This window comes from Temnothorax curvispinosus, unplaced genomic scaffold (genome assembly GCF_003070985.1).
Source record: "Temnothorax curvispinosus isolate PA1 unplaced genomic scaffold, ASM307098v1 QBEX01006980.1, whole genome shotgun sequence".
Lineage (NCBI taxonomy): Eukaryota > Metazoa > Arthropoda > Insecta > Hymenoptera > Formicidae > Temnothorax > Temnothorax curvispinosus.
In genome coordinates this window covers 56,570-74,095 of record NW_020216760.1, presented here as the reverse complement: position 1 = coordinate 74,095, position 17,526 = coordinate 56,570, and the positions used below count along the sequence as shown (strand labels likewise).

At 38.2% G+C, this 17,526-nt stretch overlaps 5 protein-coding genes across 12 annotated transcripts in view; 3 read left to right on the top strand and 2 right to left on the bottom strand.

The window, feature by feature from the left end:
- Window positions 1–640: 640 nt before the first annotated feature.
- Window positions 641–3,583, top strand: LOC112456562 (dnaJ homolog subfamily C member 21). Of its 2 annotated transcripts, none has more exons than XM_025019189.1 (2): window positions 641–725; window positions 1,278–3,583. In XM_025019189.1, the coding sequence occupies exon 2, from the start codon at window positions 1,341–1,343 to the stop codon at window positions 3,276–3,278; it is 1,938 nt and encodes a 645-aa protein (XP_024874957.1). In that variant the 5' UTR covers window positions 641–725; window positions 1,278–1,340; the 3' UTR covers window positions 3,279–3,583. The 2 variants fall into 2 exon arrangements, with proteins under 2 accessions (XP_024874957.1, XP_024874956.1); XM_025019188.1 differs by lacking the exon at window positions 641–725 and adding an exon at window positions 767–852.
- Window positions 641–4,953, top strand: LOC112456563 (methyltransferase-like 26). 3 transcript variants are annotated; one of them, XM_025019190.1, is made up of 3 exons: window positions 641–725; window positions 3,844–3,922; window positions 4,169–4,953. In XM_025019190.1, the coding sequence occupies exons 2-3, from the start codon at window positions 3,891–3,893 to the stop codon at window positions 4,809–4,811; spliced, it is 675 nt and encodes a 224-aa protein (XP_024874958.1). In that variant the 5' UTR covers window positions 641–725; window positions 3,844–3,890; the 3' UTR covers window positions 4,812–4,953. The 3 variants fall into 3 exon arrangements, with proteins under 3 accessions (XP_024874958.1, XP_024874959.1, XP_024874960.1); XM_025019191.1 differs by lacking the exon at window positions 641–725 and adding an exon at window positions 767–852; XM_025019192.1 differs by lacking the exon at window positions 641–725 and having other exon boundaries at window positions 3,843–3,922; window positions 4,143–4,953.
- A 141-nt stretch (window positions 4,954–5,094) lies between these two features.
- Window positions 5,095–8,610, bottom strand: LOC112456561 (ATPase WRNIP1-like). Of its 3 annotated transcripts, none has more exons than XM_025019187.1 (6): window positions 8,521–8,610; window positions 7,504–7,909; window positions 7,182–7,370; window positions 6,238–7,096; window positions 5,817–6,038; window positions 5,095–5,759 (listed from the first exon to the last, which is right to left on the bottom strand). In XM_025019187.1, exons 2-6 carry the CDS (start codon window positions 7,786–7,788, stop codon window positions 5,650–5,652), a joined length of 1,665 nt encoding a protein of 554 aa, XP_024874955.1. In that variant the 5' UTR covers window positions 7,789–7,909; window positions 8,521–8,610; the 3' UTR covers window positions 5,095–5,649. The 3 variants fall into 3 exon arrangements, with proteins under 3 accessions (XP_024874955.1, XP_024874952.1, XP_024874953.1); XM_025019184.1 differs by lacking the exon at window positions 8,521–8,610 and adding an exon at window positions 8,414–8,502; XM_025019185.1 differs by lacking the exon at window positions 8,521–8,610 and adding an exon at window positions 8,100–8,185.
- Window positions 8,611–8,789: 179 nt separating this feature from the next.
- LOC112456560 (protein O-mannosyltransferase 1) lies at window positions 8,790–14,318 on the top strand. Its single transcript, XM_025019183.1, has 7 exons — window positions 8,790–8,895; window positions 10,065–10,270; window positions 10,800–11,101; window positions 11,389–11,563; window positions 11,630–12,725; window positions 12,916–13,217; window positions 13,314–14,318. Exons 1-7 carry the CDS (start codon window positions 8,797–8,799, stop codon window positions 13,501–13,503), a joined length of 2,370 nt encoding a protein of 789 aa, XP_024874951.1. The 5' UTR covers window positions 8,790–8,796; the 3' UTR covers window positions 13,504–14,318.
- A 218-nt stretch (window positions 14,319–14,536) lies between these two features.
- LOC112456569 (BTB/POZ domain-containing protein 1) overlaps window positions 14,537–17,526 on the bottom strand; it is an 8,140-nt gene continuing 5,150 nt past the window's right edge. For 2 of the 3 annotated variants that reach the window (XM_025019208.1, XM_025019207.1), the window contains exons 3-6: window positions 16,505–16,546; window positions 15,800–16,135; window positions 15,541–15,717; window positions 14,537–15,359 (exon numbers count right to left, since the gene is read on the bottom strand). In XM_025019208.1, coding sequence (XP_024874976.1) covers window positions 15,195–15,359; window positions 15,541–15,717; window positions 15,800–16,135; window positions 16,505–16,546 — 720 coding nt within the window. In that variant the 3' untranslated portion in view covers window positions 14,537–15,194. The remainder of the gene's footprint in view (window positions 15,360–15,540; window positions 15,718–15,799; window positions 16,136–16,504; window positions 16,547–17,526) is intronic. The other variant, XM_025019209.1, reaches the window with a different exon arrangement.

The following is a 17,526-nucleotide window of genomic DNA, read 5'->3' as shown; positions in this document are numbered from 1 at the left end:
CTCCCTGCAATTGTCGGTAATTTGGGTCAGTTTAGGATCCCCTTAAGATGATCCTAAAGCCGTGATCCTAACCGGTTTTTTTCAGTTTTTTTCTTAGCACTAATCTTTTAATTGGCTTTATAGAAATGCAAAATTCTTGTCTAGAATTAAAGTACGCATCAAAATCTAGGTCATGGTGGTCGAATTTATATCGAAAACGAAAAAAAATTAATATTTTTTGTTATACGTGACGACCACCACATATAAATTCGACCACCATGACCTAGATTTTGATGCGTACTTTAATTCTAGACAAGAATTTTGCATTTCTATAAAGCCAATTAAAAGATTAGTGCTAAGAAAAAAACTGAAAAAAACCGGCTAGAATCACAGCTTTAGGATCACCTTAAGACTCTATCTCTTTCTTAAGTTTATGGATAGAAATGGACATAAATTAATCCGGTCTTCGACAAAATTGTTTGCACTTTTTACCTTTCCTCCTTTTCTTTCTCACGTACGGTCTATTTCATCTTAAGTGCAGAAAGTGTAAAAGAGTACAGTTACGAAGAACAGAGCTACGAACACCTCGGCCTCGTCGCCCTCGTCGAGATATGTAATACACATGTATAATTATGTGCTAAATACGATTGTTATTATTATACGCTAATTGCGATTTCGAATATTTAACATCGATTGCGCGTCAGCTGTGCGCAGTGTCATCAACAATAAGATCGATAAGCTCCTGGGTAAGCACTTAGCACGCTCCTCTTTCAAAGTGTCGTCGACGATCGACAGTAACAGGAATGGATAAAAGACGCGCGATCGCGATATTGGCACGTGTATTTTATACACGCGAATTTTCCTTCGAATAGGGTAATAAAGCGGGAGACGTTTTATCTCGGTTCGAAATAATTTACGAGATTGTTACACATGTACCTGTACCTCTCCTCCCGATTGATCTTGCCAAGTTGAATCATCACTTGGCACTTTCGAGAGAATTTTAAGATAAAATATAGGTTATTAATAATATGATTCATTAACAACACTTAAGACTGGGTAAATGGATAAAAAAGTCAGAAAATCTAAGAATTTGAAGAATTATCAGTATCATTGTCTTCTACTTGCATTTGTAATAACGTTTTCCAATGTATTATTTATTTATTTATTTTTAGATTTTGTCATATTATTATGTTCATGCAACAAAGCGAATGAACTCGTAAATCATTTCTAATCAAACTGAACGTTACATTATCTACAAGCTGTTTGGTCTCGTAGTTTAATAATCTAAATTCTTTTAGCGTACGGTTTGTGGTTTAAGTAAGGAAATTGTGTCCAGCAGTGCGTAATCGTACAGCGGTACAATGAAGTGTTACTACGAAGTATTGGGAGTCGAGAGAGATGCCCCCGATGACGACATAAAAAAAGCGTACAGGAAGCTGGCGTTGAAATGGCATCCAGATAAGAACCTCGACAGTCCGGATGAGGCTAAGGAACAGTTCCAGCTTGTCCAGCAAGCGTGGGAGATACTGAGCGATCCCCACGAGCGTGCTTGGTATGACAATCATCGCGAGGCCATCCTGAAAGGTGGCATCGGGGAGGATTACAAGGACGACTCCATCAATCTTTTCCCATACTTCTCCCTCTCGTGCTTCAAGGGCTACGGGGACGACGAGAAGGGTTTCTACACTGTCTACAGAAAGGTTTTCGAGCAATTGGCGGCGGAGGACGCTGAGTTCGCCGAAGATGGCGATTCCGACGAGGAAGTACCTGGCTTTGGTGACTCTCAGAGCTCCTACGAGGATACGGTGGGCGATTTCTATGCCTACTGGCAGAGTTACAGTACCAAAAGATCCTACGCTTGGGTGGATCGGTACGACATACGCGAAATACGGAACCGGCAGATTATCAGGATTGCCAAGAAGGAGAACAAGAAAGTGCGCGACAAGGCGAAGCGCGAGAGGAACGAGATGGTGCGGAATCTGGTTGCTTTTGTTCGAAAGCGCGACAAGCGTGTGCAGGTATACGCGGCGAAGCTGGCCGAACGCGCCCGCGAGAACTTCCGCAAGGCAGAGGAGCGGAGGAAGGAGCAGCTGCTGGAGAGGCAGAGACTGTTGCGGGATCAATCTCAAGCTGAATCCGAATGGTCCAAGTTCTCGAACATGGAGGCACAGCTGAAGAACATCGAGGCGAATCTAACGGCGGAGTTCGGAATAGATGACAGGAAGGTAACGACGAGAAACAGCAATCCAGATGCATTTTATTGTATCGCTTGCGATAAGATTTTTCAGACGCACAAGGCTTTCGCAAATCACGAGATCTCGAAGAAGCACAAGGAAAACGTCAGCGCACTCAAACGTGTCATGCCGATCGAGGACGAGGATCTCCGTAGTAGTTCTCGAGAAAGCGATTCGAGCACGGAAAAAGAATCAGTTTCGCTGAACGGGCCTAAATTAGCAACAGATTCACAGATGCCTGATTTCTTGCTGAACCCTCCTCGAAGCGATTCGAAACCGAATGACGAGGATAATGACGGTGATATCTCTCCTGCCGAACTGATGTCGGACGATGAGGAAAATCCAAAATGTTCTCAACCGACAACCGAGAAGACGAAAACAGATGGAGATGTCCCACTGGCCGCGGGACCAGAAATGGGTGAAAATATTTCATTTTCACATAAAATAGAAAATGAAGATGATAACATAACTTCCGAAGACGAATTAATATCTGATCAAGAAGAAGACGTCGCGCTGTCGAGTCGTCGGAAGAAAAAGAAGAAGAAGAAGCGTAGTATTCAAAATCCTAATCCTGTGCTTGAACTTGCTAGCGACGACAACACGGAGAGCATTAACGAGGAAATATGGCTGTCAAAGAAACAACGCAAGAAGTTACAGCAGAGGAAAATAGAGCTGAGTAAACAGTTGCGAAATAAAGAAGAGACGCACAAAGAAGAGGACCAAGAAGCAGAGAGTGAAGGCAGAGTGATGGAAGAAGCAAGTGTTGTTGATGAAAGACTGAAAGCCGACAAAGCAAAGAAAGGTTCTAAGAAAGAGGAACGAGAGAGTAAAGGCAAAAATAAAAAGGATTCAGTCGCGGATGGATTTGATGGATTTGACGATCTGACTCATCGCTGTGTTTCTTGCTCATCTGAGTTTCCTAGTAAAAATAAATTATTTGAACATTTAAAGAAAACCGGACACTCTGTATATATACCAGAATTAACGAAAAGTAAAAAGAGCCAAGAGAAAAAGAAAAAAGTAACACCCAAAGGAAAAGACGACACGGATAAAAGGAAACATTGAAATTATAGTTAATTATTATAATTGAAGAGCAATATAATTTGTTATGATTGACATGAAAGGTTTCTTTATGTATGACATGTATCTTCTGCGGACTCTATAGGGATTGTGTTTCTGTACATATCTTGCACAAAGACTTGTTAGAATACTTTAGTTTTTTTAAATACTTGGACTGTTTGGCGATACCTCCAATTTCTTTAGGACGATTATATCGATTCAGAAATGGAGATTAACAATCAAATGTAAAATATGTTTTAAGAAACCATGAGAATGAAAATTATATCAAATATATAGCTAATTGTATAATAAATTATTATCCATTAATAAAAATCAATATCACTAAATTAAATATTTTTATTCTCTATCATCTCTCTCAATACTATTTATTTTCAGTCTCCTATCTATAATATTTTAAGTTTACTTATCGAAATATTAACTTGTTTCTTAAGTATTGGACACAACAATATGTTCGTTTCAATAATTAAGATTTACTATAGTAGATTATTTCCTAACAAAGTCAAATATACAATTTTATATAACAGTAAAAGAAAATATTTGCATTTTTCAGGGTATGCAATCTCTTGCTATAAATGTTACATCTAGCATAACATAGAAATGAATATTATTCATTACGCTGTTAATCACAGGTGAGATTTGAAATTAAAGAATGGTTACCCTTCAGCTGTTTAATTTCAAAGTGGCACAAGTCAATTTTTGAAGTGAAATAATCAGGACATACAGTGATATGACATACAAATAACATGATATATTTTAACAAATTTTACAAAGCTTACTGCACACGTCACTTTGCAATTTAACAGCAGGCAATATTATGTAATAATACATGCATCTACAAACTTACTGTAGGAAGTGAAACTGAAAATTTCTTCAAGGTCGCACACTATGGCTGCCAAAAAGCTCGTTTATCCTGCGGCGGACCGTAATAAGGATCCGATATTATCAGTTTTAAAACGGTACATCCAACGCGGCACCAATCAGACCTTCTTGGAGATATCCTCCGGTTCAGGACAGCACATGGCACATTTCGCGCCGCATTTCCCACACGTCACGTTTTATCCTTCGGAGTACGAGCCGCGACTTCTGAGTAGCATCGCCGCGTACGCGAATGGATACTCTAATATAAAAAGCCCCTTGAGAATTGACATCACCACGGACTTCCGGATGTGGGGTGACGGTATCTTCAAGCCGAACAGCTTGGAATACATATATAACGCAAACATGATGCATATCTCGCCGTACCAGTGCACCATCGGTTTATTTATCAACGCGGGCCAATTGCTGAAGCCGAACGGGCTATTAATCACGTACGGACCGTACGCTTTCGATGGCCAGATCACTCCGCAGAGTAACGTAAATTTCAACGAGTCTTTGAAATCGCAGGATCCAAGTTGGGGTTTGCGAGATGTAACAGACTTGAAAAAATTAGCTGAAGAGAACGATATTAAATTAATAGAAATCGTAGATATGCCAGCTAATAACAAAACGATAATTTGGAAAAAATATATGCATTCATAAGGAATTGAAATTGGTGATACAGATTTGCGATTAAGTGAAAAATTATCGTTGAACTTAAAATCAAGTCTATTTTTATTCAACTGAATCTCAAATTATTACTTTTCTGGTCGCGCGAGGAATCACTAAAATATATTTTAATATTTTTACAGTGTTATATACACCCTGTACTATTATTAAAAATATTTTATATTGTAATTATATATGGAGGGGTAAAAGTCATAGTGGTGCAAGTCAAATTTTTTTAAATTTTTTCTCGCGTGCATAGATGCAATCTATACAATATATAAAGTGCATCTATGCACACGAAAAAATATTTTTAAAAATTTGACTTAACCACTGCGGTTTTTACCCCTCCATATGTACATGCTATAGCTTACATTTATGTTAATGCATAAAAATTTAATCCCTGAGATTTAGTATAAAACTTTTAAATTTTATAAGAATCTCTTTGTACGCGAAAAAATAACGCAATATTGTGACAAAATATAACTAAACTAAATTTAAGTCTATTTTTATTCAACTGAATCTCAAATTAATTACTTTTCTGGTCGCGCGAGGGATCACTAAAAATATTTTTTAATATTTTTACAGTATTATATATCTACATCCTGTTATGGTTACAGTATTATATACACCTTGTACTATTATTAAAAATATTTTATACTGTAATTATATATACATATACATGCTATAGCTTACATTTACGATAATTAAAATTTTAATCCTTGAGAGATTTAGTATAAAACTTATAAAATGTAATAAGAATCGTTTTGTACGAAACAAATAACGCGATATCATGACAAAATATAACTAAACTAAAGCAATTACCACAGCATTTCTAGATGTTATCCTCGTCATCTCCAAAGAAATCTAAATTTTCCAATCCCTCCGGCAGATAGCCCAATCCAGATTCGTCCTTGTGCATCATGTTGTATCCCTTACCGTACCCTAAAGTAATAATTCGATTTATTAAAAGTAAATTAAGGTGGAGAATCAAATATTTACCCAAATCTTTCATGAGTCTTGTGGGGGCGTTCCTCAAGTGCAGGGGCACTCCTGGCTGCGGGCCCTTATGCTCGGCTACCGTTCTTTGCGCGGCTCTGAGCGCATCTTCCATCAGTCTAGATTTTGGTGCTCTCGCTAAATAAGTCGTACATTGCGCTAAAAGAACATCACACTCCGGCATCCCGATCATTTTGCAACCGTGCATCGTGTGTACTGCTATTCCTACACAACATTGTTTACATAAGATATATTTCAGATATTTTCAGATTTGAAGTAAAGCCTAATCATATGTTATCATAAATATTAATCGCGTTATAAATATCAATCATTCTACAAATCTATTATATATACTGCGATATCATTACTAACGAAATATATATTTTATGTGAGTTTGGAAATTATAAATAAACAAATTGCTAACCAAGAGCTTTCGGATCAGCTAAGCCAATATCTTCACTAGCCATCCTCACTAATCTTCGCGCGATATAAACCGGATCCTCACCGCCGGCGATCATTCTGGTCAGCCAGTAAAGCGAAGCGTTCTCGTCGCTGGCTCTGACAGACTTGTGTAACGCAGAGATCATGTCGTAATGTTGTTCACCCGTCTTGTCGTACAGCATATGCGTTTTCTTCAGGCTCTCCTTGATGTCGTCCAGCGTTATTAATGCCGGACCAGCGTCCAATAATTCCTCCTCGTTCGGTGCTTTACATTGTACTGCCATTTCTAGTCCTCCCAACGCTATGCGAGCATCACCGTCGCAAGTTCCAGCTAACCACTCTATCGTCGGTTCGTCTACAATAAACTTCGTATTGCAGGACGATTCCATCTCGACTCTACTTTCCTCCGATGTGTTTTCTTCGCTGATGTCTTGCAAAGTGCTTTCACCTTTATCCGATGCATGTATTATACCTTTCAGCGAAATTACTGCACGCTTCAAGATCGCTAGTAAATTCACGATGGATAATTTGTGCAAAACGATCACTCTGCATCGACTCAGCAATGCGGAGTTCAAGCTAAACGAGGGATTTTCCGTTGTCGCCCCGATGAGAGTAATGGTTCCCGATTCGACGTGCGGCAGGAACACGTCCTGCTGCAACTTGTTGAATCTATGTATCTCGTCCATGAACACTATTGTACGTTGCGCATATTTGGTATGATTGCTGGCGATACTGATGACTTCCTTTACCTCCTGGACGCCGGCCATTGCAGCAGAGAGCTTAACAAATCGTTGCTTACGGTCGTTCTTGCATATATGCGCTATGACATTAGCCAAAGATGTCTGCAAAAAAAGAAAGAAATCAATATATACCTTCCAACATACGACCAACATGCAAAAATTCTAACGGACAAGCAATAGCATGTACTTTGCCACATCCAGGCGGACCCCAGAGAATCATATTAGGTATTTCGCCCTTTTGCAGGAGTTCAGAGAGCACGGTGCGAGGTCCAAGGATATGCTTCTGGCCTACAAAGTTTAGTAGCGACGTAGGTCTCATTTGTTCTGCGAGGGGTACACGCTCGTTTCCGCGTGGCTTCTTGCTTTCGTTATCTGCCTGTAAGTAGAAGTCATTTTGGCATATATTACAAAATAATTAAGTGTAATAAGATGTATGTTATTTTATATGATTGTATAAACATATTTTCTTATATCATATATTGTAGTTCTATAATAATAAAAAAAATTACACTTTTCTGTGGCACGACGTCCTTAATATCTTCTTCGTCCCTGAAACTCTGTGAAGTTAGCTGATCCAAAGAACTCTTTCTCTTGCCAGGCGTTTGATTAACTCTGTTCACACTTGCCGGCTTTAGCCTGTTTCTTTTGATTGTGGGGCTGGAGTCTCTAAGCAACATTATGCCTTCGTCCTTCGTAGATTCATTCAGGAATAAGCACCTGCTGGCATGGGCCTCGATGACAGAGGAATCGAATTCCTTGGCACATATCGGACACAATACTTTGTCAGTATCCATGTTTGTGGTGATAAATTAATGATAACAAAGTCCTGATCTTGTCTTCTTTTTATTCAAAGGTTATCCGCCAATGTAGATGCAAGAAAAATAAATAAATAATTTCTCTTGACACACAGAATAGCTGAAACATGATAAAGACAATAGAAATTAATAATGTTAAAGATAATGGGTGTCAGGTGGACAATGAAATTGCAAAGGAAGCGACGTAGTCTTTCATTTTTACTGATTTTTGTGCCCAGAATGGGACAATCTCATTATTTTCAGAAAAAAATCTAAAATCCTGTACACATTATTCTCAAAAAGATAACAACTTGTTCGACTGCCGCGTCGTTTGTTTCGAATCGTTATCGTTTCGTTCCAAAAGCGTTCGTCACAGATAGTGGTAGTCACGGTCGTTTTAATTTATGGTTTTAATCGCGCATTCCAAGAGAAGTGTCGAGGGAACGGGGAACACGATGGCGGGGACGACACGTGGGTCGTCCGCGGTGACAGCGACGGGAATGCCGCGAAGACGCGTCCCGAGAGCGGGAGCAGACGCGGGACTTTGCCGCGCGGTGCGCAGAACCACCGGCGGACGGGCGATCCCCGGCGACGGCAAGTACCGTTATCTCAAACTCGTGCTAACCTCGGCGACGGGCAACGTGCCGCGAGAGAGTTCGGCTCCTCGATCTCTGTCACGACCGCACGCGGAGTCCTGACTCCTACTCCTGACACGGGAACTATCGTAACTACCTCAACTACCGGAAGAGCGTTTCAGGGACCCGCGAGAATCGTCGGGGGGGAAGATCGAAGCCACGCGACCTCCGTGAGAGAGAGGTCCAGCGGGTCGAGCGAGAGCGGCGCTGACGTGTGGGCGGCCGGATCTCGCAAGGTGCCCTTTAAACGGCGGATCTCGCACATCGTTTCGGAGCGACACCCGGGACCAGTCCTCATCTCCCGCCTCGTCGTCCTGAGGAGATCTGACGATCTCTCTCTATCTCTCTCTCTTCCCAACGGATCTTGGGTACGATGGCGATGGAGGTCCGGCGCAGGCGAGGAAAACCGCAGGACGGCAAGCACGACGCCGACGCGACGGCGGATCAGCCGAGGACGGTTCGGAGGGACGAGGTGAGCCGCGACGTTCAAACCCGACGACGTTTTCCCGGCGGGAATGTTTTTCCGGCGTTCCCGTGTCGATAGCGCGATACGAATTTTTAGATTCGTCGTGAGAACCGAGGGCGAGGAGCTCGGACGGCGTCTTACTCCGATTTGTGGATCTGGAGGTTTTTGGGATAAAAATTCTTGTACATAAAAGATACACACCACACTCTCAGAAAAGAATTCTAGATACAATACTATTAGGATCGAAATAAGGCCAATCATATTTAGTATTAAAAGAAGAATATTTTAATCTTAAATAGAGGAATTCTTGAATCTAGAATAATTCTGAGAAAATTAGAGGGATAGCATCAAGATTATTTTATTCTAGATTTAAGAATATCTCTATTTAAGATTAAAATATTCTTTTTTCTAGAAGTCTAATTTAAGAATTCCTTTATTTAAGATTAAAATATTCTTCTTTCAATACTAAATATGATTGGCCCTATTTCGATCCTAATAGTATTGTATCTAGAATTCTTTTCTGAGAGTGATAAATATTATTACATATTACATAATATATACACATTACTACATTATACATTTAACATTATATATTAAGGTGTTTTGTTACTTTTTTTTTTATTGAAAGATGTTAAAGACCGATTTTATAAGAGAAAGATATTTGAACATCATTAATGTCAATGATTTTACATTTAATTCGGAAAATATCTCGGCCAATATTAAAGATTAAATTTAGAAATAGGTAAATTAAACATTGACACATTTTCTAATCCCGTTCCAACAAAAAATCTTAATTGCATATGTTTTATCTTTGTAAAGAGAAAATTGGCTTGAAACTATTATTCAAATTTTATTCAATTCAGATGAAATAGGACAACGACACTCTGTAAAGAATAATGTATATATATACTTCGAATATTATATTAAAAATCTGTTTCATTTATATGTAATGAAAAAAATACAATTTAAATATATATATGTTTAAATTCGATATCTTTATTACATATACAGGAAATGTAATACTAATAAATTAATTAATGGGTCAATAAAATTTTTATCAAGAAATTATATCCATATATCTTATCAATTTGATTGCTTGCAGTTTTTTCCTAAATCAATTATCAAATTTGATCGCATATTATATTGATTACTGTATTGATTTTTATTTATTGCAGCCGAACAAAGAGACAGATCCGAATACTTCGATAGAAAGTAATAAAGCAAATATATCGTATTCTGCCGAGCTGAAGCAACTTTTATCGAATAATGCGGTTCGCGCTCGAATTAGGATCAGTTTGGAAATTGATCTGATAGCGGTGATTCTATTAATTACGGGCATTTGCACTCGCCTTTATCGCCTCGAGGAACCGCGCAGCATAGTGTAAGTACATATGTATACACTTCTGAGAAATAATATAACCCTGATAAGAGGATGATTTACGTAAATGATATATTATGTCATTAAGATGATATAAAGATATGAAAGTTTGCAATTACCCTTATTTCCTGTAATTTCCGCGAAATATTTATGTAATCGTTCTTATTGTTAGTAACCGATTAATAAGCATCGAGAAAGACAAAGTTATATATAATTCGGAAATATTACTGAATTTGCTTTTAAAAGATCTCTAATCAGTTTTATCATGCAAAATGAATATGAATAAATGACAGATATATAGCTTTGAAAAAATTCGAGATTATTCTCTAGTGCTTGTTACTTATATATTATTATATATATTTATTCTTCTGTCATTTAAAATGCAATTATAGAACAACCAAATGAAATTAAAAAGTGTAGAAATCGGAAAGCTTAATGGCTAACATTAATTTTCTTTTATCCTTTCAATTATTATCTATTATTTATCAGTCTGTTATAATTACTTGTCTCTCTCTCTCTCTCTCTCACACAGCTTCGATGAACTGCATTATGGCAAGTACGTCGGATTATACATGAAGAGAACGTTCTTCTTCGACTCCCACCCGCCTTTAGGGAAGCAATTGGTCTCCGCAGCGGCGTACTTGGCTGGGTTCGACGGACAATTTAAGTTCGACAGGATCGGAAGTCCTTACAGCGATGCGGTTCCTTTATATGCATTGCGTCTGGTACCGGCAATATGCGGCAGTCTACTGATCCCCACGGGATATTATCTCGTCCTGGAGTTGGGTCTGAGACAATGGGCCGCAGCAATTGGCGGAATTTTACTCTTACTCGGTAGTCTCCTCTTAAATTAGAAATTGTATTACGCAGAAAATCGCGCGACTGCAATATGCTGTTCGCCCTCTTATGTTCTATCTTCATTTCTGTCTTTGGATTAAAAAGTATTAGCACGTTTACAGCTTATATTCTGCTATGCTTGAAATAATAGATGTAGCGAGATTCTATTGTATAATTCATATATGTATTTTATTATTTAATATTTCAAAATTAAACCTTATTCCGTGATATCTTTGCTACTGCAGTTCTAACATGATTTACTGATGTGCCTATTGCTGTTTTAGATAATGCACTGTTGACACAGTCGAGATTTATCCTGATGGAAAGTATCTTGATGCATTTTTCATTGCTCGGCTTGTTGTGCATCGTAAAATTTCGGAAAATTATGGATCGACCGATATCCGCATCCTGGTGGATATGGCTGATATTAGGCATCGTGAATTTAACATGTGCACTATGGTACAATCTTTTTCTTCGCCTTCCCTCTTATTCTCGATCGACTATAATTAAAGCATTCTTTTACAGCGTGAAGTACGTTGGATTTTATTCTATGGCTCTCGCGCTCTTCTTGATTACTCACGATTATTGGTCCCTGCTCTCAAGAAAGGCCCTGTCGAACACGATCTTGTGGATTCATCTTTTGCTAAGATTCATCGTGCTGATCGCTGTTTTTGCCGCCGTATATTTGAGTATATTCTACGTACATTTGGCAGTACTCTCGAAGGCGGGACCACACGATTCGGTGATGACGAGCGCATTCCAAGCGAGTCTGGAAGGAGGACTCGCTAGCATCACGAAAGGGCAACCTCTGGAAGTGACGCACGGTTCGCAGATAACTCTCAGACACACGTATGGCAGAGCCTGTTGGCTGCACAGTCATAATCAAGTGTATCCGTTACGGTATCCCGATGGTCGTGGCAGCTCTCATCAGCAGCAGGTCACTTGTTACTCGTTTAAGGACGTTAACAACTGGTGGATCGTCAAGAAACCGGACAAGAACGATCTAGTGGTGACGAAACCCAGTGAGCCTATTCGGCACGGTGATGTGATACAACTGGTGCACGGGATTACGAGCAGAGCGTTGAACTCGCACGACGTTGCGGCGCCGATGACGCCGCAGAGTCAAGAAGTGTCGTGTTACATCGACTACAACGTGTCTATGCCGGCGCAGAACCTGTGGCGAGTGGAGATCACGAACAGGGATCATTCCGGCGACGCGTGGCACGCGATTCAGAGCCAGGTGCGGCTGATACACGTGCACGCAAATGGAGCCGAGTTCGCGTTGAAGTTCAGCGGCAGACAATTGCCTGACTGGGGCTACAATCAGCACGAGGTCGTGGCGGACCGGCTGGTGGACCAGACCAATTCCATCTGGAATGTCGAGGAGCATCGGTATACCAAAAGCGAGGACCAGAAGCAACGGGAACGGGAGCTGATCAGCGCAGAAATGATACCGTTACAGGCGACCGCGTTGAGCTTCTGGGAAAAATTCGCAGAGCTGCAGGTGAAGATGTTGTTTGGCGGCCAAGAGGGTCAAAACAGCCACATGTATTCCAGCGGACCTCTCGAGTGGCCGTTGATGTCCCGCGGGATCGCGTATTGGGTGTCTAACGACAGCAATGTGAGTCGGAAAATTCTACACGCTTCGCCAATCAATATATCGTTAAGGCAAAATAAGGCATATTTTAAATACGTTCAATATTTTCCTTGTTTTTACTTTTTTTTACCTTACTTCAATTTTTCAATGAATTTGAATTAGTTTCAAATTTTTGCTGGCTCTTATAAAGTAAACATTTTGCTCATTGTTCCAGGCACAAGTGCACCTTTTAGGAAACATCATAATTTGGTACTCCGGTACAATCTCAGTAATTGTATACGTAACGCTACTGATATTTTATTTAATGAGGAGGAGAAGACAATGTTTCGACATTCCAGAGGAAGAGTGGGAAAAGTTCGTTAACAACGCTTATGTACTGTTAGCTGGATACTTTCTTCATTTCTTACCTTACTTATTCGTTGAACGAACTTTATTCTTGCATCACTATTTACCAGCTTTCATTTTCAAAGTCTTATTAACGGCAGCCACAATTGATCATCTGTATTATTTAATTGGGTATGTTCTTCGGTTTAGTAAAAGAATGCAAACTTAAATACAATTCCATTTTCATATAAAATAATTATGAATTACTTGTCATATTTTCTATTTCAGCACTCATTGTTCAGCGTGGAGCATTTCGTTGTACATCGTAGCATGCGGTATCTTTGCTTGGGTATTTATTATTATCTACGTGTTCAAGAAATTCATTGTATTCAGTTATGGAACATCAGCTCTCACTGCCAAGGACGTGATAAAATTAAGGTGGAAAGATACCTGGGACTTCATTGTACATAAAACGTAAGAATTCGCCAAGTTTAAGCATTACGAAGCCTGTTATACAAGACGTAATATTTTTAACTTTAAGACCATTATGTATTGAAACACATGACATTTACATAACAGACGTTATTAGCGTATTTTTATGAAAGGATTTAGAAAATGTTATATTCGCATGTACTTGGCCGGAAAATTTTTTTTTTAAGAACTATGAAATCGTTTGTATTTCGTATGAAGACTTTTACAGTGCAATTGAAAAGGTTTGTGAGTTATCCAGATAATTTTAATTAAATATTTATAAACGCACAACGTAACATATCTGAGAGATGCTTTTTCACAGTAATCAAATCTAGTTTCAATAGTAATGCCAATACACTTTGTGTGTGTGTGTGTGTGTGTGTGCGCGCGCGCGCGTGCGTTCGCGCGTGTGTGTGTGTGTGTGTGTAATACTATGTCGTGAGCTCACTGCTTTTCGTCAACATTATTGCTTATGTGACCAGACAGCGCATCGTGTAAACATTGTATGAAATAATTTCTATAGTCATTTGATACAAAGACCGCCTACAATAATAACACTTATAATAATAAATTCTATTTTGTCGACGTTATGACCCAAACTGTTTTAACTTGTAGAAGTTCTTTAACAGATTTCATATAGAAGTTATTAAAAAAAAAAAGTTTATTTCTGGCCAAGTACATGCGAATAAATGTTATTGCTTATAATGCGCACATATGTATGTGACGAAATATCTTGTTATAATGAGGTAACAAGTGCCACAAATATATGAATAATGTTATAATGGCGAGTCCTTTAATAATATTGTAAAAGTTAAACACGAATTTGTGTATAGACTGATTCTATTTTATAAAATGTTTTATCGTTACTTGCGATAGTAATCCCTAACGGTGTTTGATATTACAAAAATCGCAAATATATATTTAAAGAAAGAATATAAATATATTATAAGCATATATATTTTATAATTAATTTAAAACAATATTTTTAGATTTGTTTACAACAGGTATAATTAAAACATAGAATTGTAAGTAAAAAACAGTTAAGTTATAAATTTTTTTACTTTTTACATGCATTGTATTCTTGAATTGATGTTTTACAAGGAAAATCGAAATATATGAAAAAATTCATATGTAAGACGAAATAATAAAAGTTTTTTTAAACAGTAAAATTTAGATTCTTCTTTTTGTAAAAGTATACTGTACAAAATACAATACTGTATAGTAAAAGTATATTGTACAATCATATCAATACCATAAGTTAATACGTTCGCTACCGCTGGAAAACCAACCGCTACAAACTTTATTTTTAATAAGTATGCACAGTATGCTACGTTTTCACTTACAAACACATGTACTGAACAAGAACGTGTTGCATAAAGCGTCACATATGTACGATGATACAAAGTTGTATTACGTATGTACGATTCTCTCACGAAAATTGGTGCGTCATACATACATGTAACGCATGGTAGCGAACGTGTTAAAGAAAGTCATATCTATAGAATAAATTATATCTTTATAACTAGAATTGATGAGTATAATATTGGTGTTGCCCCAAAGTTTTGCAATTTGCAATGAAAGACACTGATAAATTTTAAAAAATAAAATAATATAATATACAACGTAAAAGTAGATTTCTACTTTATCACAAATTTAAAGTGTGTATGCGATTTTTCATCTGTCACCTGATTCGTTGCGTTAATGATATGTGAAAACTATAGATCGAATAAGACCGTCGCGAATTGCATGTGCAGTATTACCCACGCCGAACGAGAAGAACACAGAATCACAGGACATGTTTTGGGCGCAAACTCCTACTGGGTACCATCCAGCCTTATTAAATACCACACCGACTCGATAAACCTGTTAATAACAAAATAAAAATTCCACAATACAATTATACAATCAATGAAAAACAATAAATTGAAAGTGAAAAACTTCGACACTTGAGAATATAAAGAAAATCTTTGCTTTAGGAATTTTTGCTTGATATAAAATTGATTGTACGTAGTGGAAAAAGTAATCATGTGTTGTAATAACAAACCTTGTGCTTCTGAATATAAACTGGTCGATTGAAAGTAATTTCCACGAGAGTACCAAAATTCGCTTTGGTGGTGAAATGTGTGTACGTCAACCGGGTGCCGTCGCAATCGAGGAGATGAGCGTACAAAATTTCGGTGTAAGACGTATCGGCGTCTATGGCGTGAGTGAAATTACTCGCCTATAAATGAAACGAGTGAGATGTAGGAGCGATATACATAACTGAACGGATATAATAAATTACATATTAATTTCTAGCTTACCGCCGCGATCTGCGTAGGAACCTGTACACCCACCACACAAATATTTTTATCCACACTGAACGTGATGGAACAGTCTAACACATTTGTATTCAAGCAATCCGTTTGCTGAACCACCGATCTGAGACAATAATACTTTGGTCCCTCGCGTACGACTACCGTGGAAGAGGTATTGGGCAAGTTTCCAGAGTCCTTGTTTATGCTCGCATCCACCAGTATCGGTGATGTGTTTCTCATCGTACTGCTGCTGGGCTCTCCGTCGTTTAAGAAGCCAGAACGTGCGGAAATACACGTATTTAAATTGCCGTACGGAGCAAAAATGTGTCTTGAAGTCATCATCTAGAAGAGAAAATGTTCAATGAGAAAAATGCAAAATCGTTGCGATGCACATTTTCTTAACTTTCATCTGTAGTAAATGTGAAATAATGGGAAAGCAAATTAAATTTACAGGCTCGTCTACAGGATATCAGCTGATTGTGAGTAAGAATAGAGGGATTATAGTTAGACGTCATTCTATATGCATGTGGTACAAAAGTGTCAAATACGAAGCACTAAAAAAGCAGATAATAAGATGTTTGGAAGGGTATTAATTCCTCCGGAGGCGAAAAGGCGAATGTAAAAACGACTCGAAGGACCGTAATTGTAGTAAGGAGAATATGTGAGGCTCCTTTAGCGAATAATGCGAACGATAACTAATAAGTGACTTACCTCGCGAAACGTAACTCGGTATCCAGGCAATGTATGTGTTTTCTGAAAAGCGTATCTATGTGAATTAGCCAAGCCAGTGGAGGTAGGTGTCTAGGCAGGCGTGTAGGAGTGCAAAGCTGGAATGAATGTCTATGCAAAGGTGTAAGTGTGCAAGAATCCTCTAGCGTGTGCTGAAATGTGTGCGAGGAGAGGGTCCGCGCAAGAGAGTATTACCGAATAGTGTATTTTCAAGGGCGACCCGCAAGAAAGTAAGTTATTTTATGCCATAGCAATATGTTCTCATTTTGCTACAACTGCAAATATATATGAAATGTTCTAGTATACAGTTGTTTTAATTGTATTATTTGTGGAAGCAATAATTGAAGCAAGCTATTTGACGAATGTTAATTTAGTATTACTCTGTTATAATCTATTTATGAGGAAGTTGCGGTCTTATGCTATTTTGAATTTGCATATTGTTATTTAGAGACACAGCATTTTATTGACAAGAGTATTAGTACTTACAAGAGCACATTACAATTCAGTACATGTAGCTAAGTATTAGAATTAAACTTTTGTATGCACAAAATACTGGTATTATACTTAGCCCAGTAAAATGACTCGAAATTTGTCGATTTCGAAGAAATAATACTGACTAGGCTGAAACTTTGTAAACAGGCTTGTTTTAGGCTTGTACTATTCAACATATTAAAAGTCCCCATGTGTAGACGCTACGTTGCGGGGAGGGGAGGGTCCAAAAGGTCCCAAAAATCAGTTTTTCGCAAATAACTCGGAAAATATCAACTTTACGAAAATTTATGTAGATATAAAAATTGTAGCTTACAAAATTCCGCACAATTTCGTTTTTTATTTAAGTCTGTACGACCAAGTGGAGCAGAGATAGAATTATTTTCAAAATTTGAAGGAAATAATACTGACTGGGCTGAAACTTTGTAAACAGGCTTGTTTTAGGGTATTATTTAACATATAAAAGTCCCCATGTGTAGACGCTACGTTACGGGCAGAGGAAGGTCCAAAAGGTC